The sequence below is a fragment of the Portunus trituberculatus genome, chromosome 24, assembly GCF_017591435.1.
Source record: "Portunus trituberculatus isolate SZX2019 chromosome 24, ASM1759143v1, whole genome shotgun sequence".
NCBI lineage: Eukaryota > Metazoa > Arthropoda > Malacostraca > Decapoda > Portunidae > Portunus > Portunus trituberculatus.
In genome coordinates, this window is record NC_059278.1 from 14,087,645 (window position 1) to 14,094,955 (window position 7,311).

The following is a 7,311-nucleotide window of genomic DNA, read 5'->3' on the forward strand; positions in this document are numbered from 1 at the left end:
ATATTGATTTAATCACAAGTAAACACACAAATCAGAACACACACACATATATATATATATATATATATATATATATATATATATATATATATATATATATATATATATTGCCCTTGGCTGGTTTCCCTCCTGCATAAGAGAGAGAGAGAGAGAGAGAGAGAGATTTATACCATGTGGGCTTTTCACGGGAATTTATGGGCTAAAGGGATACTTTTTGGGATACCTCCTATCTCAAAGCCCACCCGCTAGGAAACAGTTATCCCGAGTGAGGAAGCCCAACCTACACTCGGACCATTGACAAGATTCGAACCCGTGCGCTTGGAGACCCCTCGGACCCCAAAGCACGCATTATTCCACTGTACCACGGCGGCCCATATATACAAGGAACACAACTCAGCTTAATGCTAGGGATGCATCTGTTTCTTCTCCACCAGCTGATCGATGTCAGATTATTTTGTGTAAGGTATTAATATTTTTTTTTACAAAGAAATGAATTAATTGAACTTAAAAAGGCATAAGATTTTTTAACTTTTTATCTCAACCAAATGTTTTTTTTTTTTTTTTTTTTTTTTTTTTTTTTTTTTTGAGTCGTGACCTGCTCAGTGAAGATTAGCAATTAATAAGAATAAGTAGAATTTCTTTCAAAGCTCCCTAATGACTTCGTACTGTAACATTTTGAATAGTCTATGTGGCCTTGGAGAGAAAATGTTTGTATGAGCTTAGACATTCAAAATACTTGGAAAGTAAAAAAAAAAAAGTTTCAAAATACATGGAAATAAAAAAAAGTAAATAAAAATTATAAAAAGGAAGTTTGTATGTGAACTTCAAAATAGGCTACGTATAAAGTAAAAAAAAGTTATGCGAACTTCAAAATACATAAAAAAAAAAAAAAAAAAAATGTGCGAATGTAGTTGAGCTCCAAAACACAAAAGTAAATAAATGAATAAATAAAAATATAGAATTAATAAATAAACTATTTGTAGATTCACAATACACAAAAAGTAAGAAAGAATGACAGAAAAATAAACAAATGAATAAATAAATAAAATGTTTGTGTGAATGTAGAGCTTCACAATACACAAAAAGGAAGTAATAATGATAAAAGATAAATAGAATATATATGGAATAAATAAATCGAATGTTTGTGTGAGTGTAGAGCGTCAGAAAACACGGAATTAACTTCACTAAGTTTTTAGCGTAGATCAAAACAACTTCTAGCTGACCATAGTGGCTTACTGGCGTGGTTAGGCTGACTTGCCCTTTTTAGCGAAGGAAACGTAGGCCCTATTACCTTTTCTTCCCATGTGTGTGTGTGTGTGTGTGTGTGTGTGTGTGTGTGTGTGTGTGTGTGTGTGTGTAATTCACCACGGTCGCTTGCTGGTCACCCAGCCAGTCTTCCCCATTACAGAGCGAGACTGAGGACTGAGACCACATCAACACACTCCACACACCGGGAAAGCGAGGCCACAACCCCTCGAGTTACATCCCGTACCTATTTACTGCTAGGTGAACAGGGGCTACACATTAAGAGGCTTGCCCATTTGCCTCGCCGCTTTCCGGGACTCGAACCCGGACCGTCTCGATTGTGAGTCGAGCGTGCTAACCACTACACTACGTGGTGTGTGTGTGTGTGTGTGTGTGTGTGTGTGTGTGTCCTCATCTGCGGTGAACCGAGGTTAATGGTGGTAAATGTTAATGGCCACATTGTCCTTTATGTTTTATTCATTTGAAAATATCACGTCTTTGAGCAACGATCGAGGCACCACCGGCAGCTTCCTTGACCGGCACTGGGTTACGTGTGTGTGTGTGTGTGTGTGTGTGTGTGTGTGTGAGAGAGAGAGAGAGAGAGAGAGAGAGAGAGAGAGAGAGAGAGAGAGAGAGAGAGAATACACATTTAATATTAATACACTTATACGTCTAATACGACTACTACTACTACTACTACTACTACTACTACTACTACTACTACTACTACTAGTCTAATACTTTTCTCTCTGTATATTTTCTTAATGCAATCTCAAGTAGCATCAGTATGGCAATTGTGAGTTTATGGCTGGTTTGAGTGGCAGGCAGCGTCGCATCACCTGTGTTGTTTGTCGATGTTGCGGCAGGTGACCCAGTTCCTCTCAGGTGAACCCGGGCAAGCCTTAGAAGGGAAAGGAAAACCTGCATATCATTCACACTGCCAAGTACTGTGCTTCCCTTGTGTCTGGTGGTGGTGGTGGTGGTGGTAGTGGTGGCGGCGATGGTGGTAGTGCTACAACAACAGTGACAACTAATATAGGCTACGTATTATAAAACCTGAGATGTATTATGTATGAAGACAGAAAGAGTGATTTGGCTAATAATTAGTAGCGATGAACAAATAAGATGTATTTTGCTACATTACAGTACCTACCTACGTATTTTACTACAAACATCTTCAAGGTTCATCAGTTTTTATTGTAATGAAGTAAAGCATTAGTATTAACGCCTTCTATAAGATAAAATAACGATCTGCATCCTTTTCAAGATTCCTCGTCAAAAAGTCAAAACAGTTGGTAGCGCCTGATTACAACACTAGATTACTCCCAAGCTTCCTAAAGAGAAATCACACCCATACCCTTTGCAGTAACGTCCAATCAAGGCTTTTGTAGATACTAAAGTGTTTGAGGTGATGATAAATTAGCTCCATGAAGAGTGATCACGCGCCGGCTGTGGTGGAGTGCACAGAGGAAACAGACAAGCTTAATTAGACTGTGCCGGACACGCTCACCACTCAGTCACCGGCCGCTTCGCTGGGGATCACGTGTACTTTATTCACTTATTTTCTTTCTCTCATTTTATATTTTTATTTTATTTATGTAACCGCCGTCATGTGGCGGTTGTGATGATGATGATGATGATCAGGAAAATGAGACCCTCACGTCGACGCAATCTGTATATTTGGTCGATACCCAGAAACAAAGTATGTATCTTAACAAGAGATTAGTCGAACAATAACACTCACGCCTCTCCAGTGGGAACGAGAGAGAGGTGAGCCCTTCTCTTGAATGAAGGTCGAACTCATTTTCCCTCATTCTTCTCCAACCGAGACTGAGCATTTAAATGATAGCAGACAACATATATACATTTAATACATACATATTACATATAAGCGCTCCGTCAGAATCTGTGTGTGCCGAAGGCGCCTGAACTCAGTATAATAAGCACTATTTCTGAACTGTAACGATAATTACTACTATTTCAATGCACTTTCACTTACATGTTAGCGGTCTGGGTGTCTTAGGAACGCAAACAGCGGTGAATATTCTCCACCAGATGAGAGGCTTCAAAGCACGTCCTCTCCTCTCGGACCTGAAGTGTATTCTCCCTGCAGGCACCACTGTGACACCCAGTCGCCCCGCTTTTACATGTCAACAGGTCACTCTCGCACAAGGCGCCCCTCTTGCTTAGTCCATAGATCAGCACTTCTTAAACTTAACTAAACATGTGTTTCGCTCTCCTCCAGTCCTCCTCTTCCGTCTCTCTCTCTCTCTCTCTCTCTCTCTCTCTCTCTCTCTCTCTCTCTCTGGTGTTGGCGGTAACAATATATATATATATATATATATATATATATATATATATATATATATATATATATATATATATATATATATTTTTTTTTTTTTTTTTTTTTTTTCCATCTTCATGTTAATATAGACCTATTTGTGGATATGATTTTGTTTAGTATACAGTATACTTTTTTTGTTATACGTATTACATCAGTTTGTTACTAATTTGTCTAGTTATTCAATGGGGCGGACGGATAACCTTAAAAATGAGAGGGCACATGCCACTACTACTACTACTACTACTACTACTACTACTACTACTACTACTACTACTACTACTACTACTACTACTACTACTACTACTACTACTACTACTACTACTACTACTGCTGCTGCTGCTGCTGCTACTGCTACTACTTCTACTTTTACTACTAATACTTCTCCTTCTACCACCACCACCATCACCACCACTACTACTACTACTACTACTACTACTACTACTACTACTACTACTACTACTACTACTACTACTGAATAATTCCTGATACTTGGCCCTCATCCCCACCACTCTCTACGTACACATGACAAGCCGTAACGTAATGTAAACAGTCAAAGGCGATGAATTATAAACTAGTGATACAATCTGCAGGTCTCGGCGGCCACCAGATTAATGCAGCGCTGGCTCGGGTACTTCCTCACTGTCACCGCTTACTCCTATGATGACAGGTGTTGCGTCTCGTTCCTTATCAGTATTGCCAGCCGCCTTTACGCTCCTCTCCTTTTGTTATTAGTATTCAAATTGTGATAGGCTTGGCTTGGTTAGGTTAGGTTAAGGTGTTAATTTGGGTTAGGTTAAGCTGGGGTTCAGTTAGACTATTACATTGAGTTAGGTAAGATTAGGTAATTTTTAGGTTCGATTAATGTTAGTTTTGGATTGTTAGGTGAATTATGACATTGGGTTTGCATAGTTAGGTTAGACCAAATGAACTTAGGGAAGGTTAAGATAAGTTAGGTTAAGTTAGGATAAATGGAGTAGACCAAATTAAGTAAGACAATGTTACGAAAAGAGTGAATTTGATCAGATTTAATTAGATTTGCTTAGAATAAGAGAAACTGACATCTTAGGTTAGGTTAGGTGAGGGTAAAGTTAGAGTAGACTAAATTAAGTAAGGCAATATTAGGAAATGTGTGAATTGAATTAGATTAAGTTAGATATGCTATGAATACGAGAAACTGACTGGACAGGTTAGGTTAGGATAAATGAACCTATGGATTAGACTAGACTGAGAAGACACTGTTAGGGTAAGATTTATTTATATTAGATTAAGTTAGGTTTGCTTAGGATACGAGAAACTGACAGCTGAGATTAGGTTAGGTTAGGATAAAGTTACATTAGACAAATAAATGAGGCAATGGTAGGATGAATATGATTAAGATTAGATAAGTTAGAATAGAATAGGACAAGTTAATATGTGTGTTTGATTTCATGATTACCCTGACAGTGAATACATCTTTGAATGCTGTAGTGTGTAGTGTGTGTGTCCAGCTATACTGTGGGTGGGGGGAGGAGTAATCAGGTAAAGTGTTCAGGTGTGCTCAGGTGTGAGTCATACCTGGCAGAGCTAATGCTATCTACCTGTACACTTGCTCATACATTAACCTGTCTCTTTTGGGGGGAGATCAGGTGGGTAAGTGAACAGTTATGATGATGATGATGATGATGATGATGATGATGATGATGGTGATGATGATAATGATAATGATAATGACGTCGTTGTTATTGTTTTCTGATTTGTGAATGTCGAGTGTATGGTTTTCAGTGTGTGTGTGTGTGTGTGTGTGTACGAATAAAACATATTAAAAGAAAAAGAAGTAACATCTGTATATCAAACAAAACCCACGACTCTCTCTCTCTCTCTCTCTCATTATTTTTGCTCTTGGTTGTCAGGTATTTTCTATATCTATGTATCTATCTGTCTATTATTATTATTATTATCATCATCATTATCATTATTACTGATGGTAGTAATAGTAGCAGCAGCAAGAGCAGCAGCAGCAGCGCCTTTTCCCTATTGGATGTGTGTGTGTGTGTGTGTGTGTGTGTGTGTGTTTCACTGTTTGATCTGCTGCAGTCTCTGACGAGACAGCCAAACGTTACCCTACGGAACGATCTCAGAGCTCATTATTTCCGATCTTCGGATAGGTCTGAGACCAGGCACACACCACACACCGGGACAACAAGGTCACAACTCCTCGATTTACATCGCGTACCTACTCACTGCTAGGTGAACAGGGGCTACACGTGAAAGGAGACACACCCAAATATCTCCAGCCGGCCGGGGTGTGTGTGTGTGTGTGTGTGTGTGTGTGTGTGTGTGTGTGTGTGTGTGTGTGTGTGTGTATGCATGCCTATATGTATGTTCATTAATTAAACCTACATCATAATCTTTGAACTATTTATCCATTTACCTGTCACTTATTCGCTCACTTTACCTTTACTTCTATGGGAGAGAAACAGCTGTTCTCTCCTCCACACTTTCCTCTCTGTTATAATTTTCTCCTGTTTAGCCTCGTCCTTATCCCGTCCTTGGCCCAGCTGCCGCCTTTGTGCCCATACTAAAAACACTCTCAGGTATACAGAAGGTGTTGTTCTCGTGCGCTGTGGGGGTGAAGGGGGAGAAGGTGGGGGTAAGAAAGGGTTAGGGTGGGGGTGAGTAATCGTCTGGGTGCAAGGTGAAGGAGGAGGGAGGGATGGAAGGGAGAGGGGTGAAGGAAGGGTGAAAGTTACGTTGGGTGATGGAGAGGAGGACGAGAACTGCATGGAAACAGGATGGTGGTGGTGGTGGTGGTGGTGGTGGTGATGGTAGTGGTTTAGAATCGGTAAGGTGATGTGGGCAAGTGTTTGTGGACGGAATAAGAAGAGGTACTATACGAGAGAGAGAGAGAGAGAGAGAGAGAGAGAGAGAGATCTGTATGGAAGAAGGTGGAGGGAACAGCTGAGAGGAACGTTGAGTGGATGGGTGGAATGGGAGGAGGTAAGGGAACTTGAGTATCTTGCTGTGGTGGTGGTGATGGTGGTGGTGGAGGAGAGGCGAGTTCAACTGAAGTGGTGGGGGGTGGGTTTGTATATGGAGAAGACAGCTGTGCAATGAAGGTGTGTGTGTGTGTGTGTGTGTGTGTGTGTGTGTGTGTGTTGGGATGGAGGGAAGGTGATGGTGGTGATGGGTGGCGCTCCCTCGCTCCTCCAGCTGCCGGATGTCAGGCTGCTACTGTCACGTTTTTTGTGTGTACGTGACCACTTAGTAATGTGGTGGTGGTGTGGTGTGTGGTTGAGGTGAGGGGTGGGGAGATGCGGGGCAGGAAGGGAAATCAATGAGATGGAAGAGTACGGAGGAGAGTAGAGACACGGGGAGAAGCGGGAGGAGGGGGAGGCAGCTTTACAGGGCGGCGGGAACAGTTAGTACTCACTCGCCGGTCGGCCACTCACCTCCCGGCGCCACTCTCTAAATTCCTTGAATACGTTATATGGCGGCGCCGCCACCACCATCTGTGGCGTGTGCTGCTTCAGGCTCAATAATAAAAATGTTAAAAATCATTAATTTAATTAAATAGTACAATAATTAGATGTGTCATATATAGAAAAATCTTTGTCGGCGTGCAAATTATACAAGGATATCTACATATAAAAGCGGATTTGTGTGTAATTGACTTAGAAGCACTTCCTGTGGACGATGGAGGGGCCAGACTCGTCATACTCTTGCTTGCTGATCCACATCTG

The 7,311-nt window shown here is 41.0% G+C and overlaps 1 protein-coding gene across 1 annotated transcript in view; it reads right to left on the reverse strand.

The window, feature by feature from the left end:
- Window positions 1-7,118: 7,118 nt before the first annotated feature.
- The window catches only part of LOC123508011 (actin, clone 403-like), a 2,304-nt gene continuing 2,111 nt past the window's right edge, over window positions 7,119-7,311 (reverse strand). The window contains exon 3 of the mRNA XM_045261365.1: window positions 7,119-7,311. This exon is cut by the window's right edge and continues 936 nt beyond it. Within this exon, the coding sequence (XP_045117300.1) occupies window positions 7,243-7,311 (69 nt within the window). The 3' untranslated portion in view covers window positions 7,119-7,242.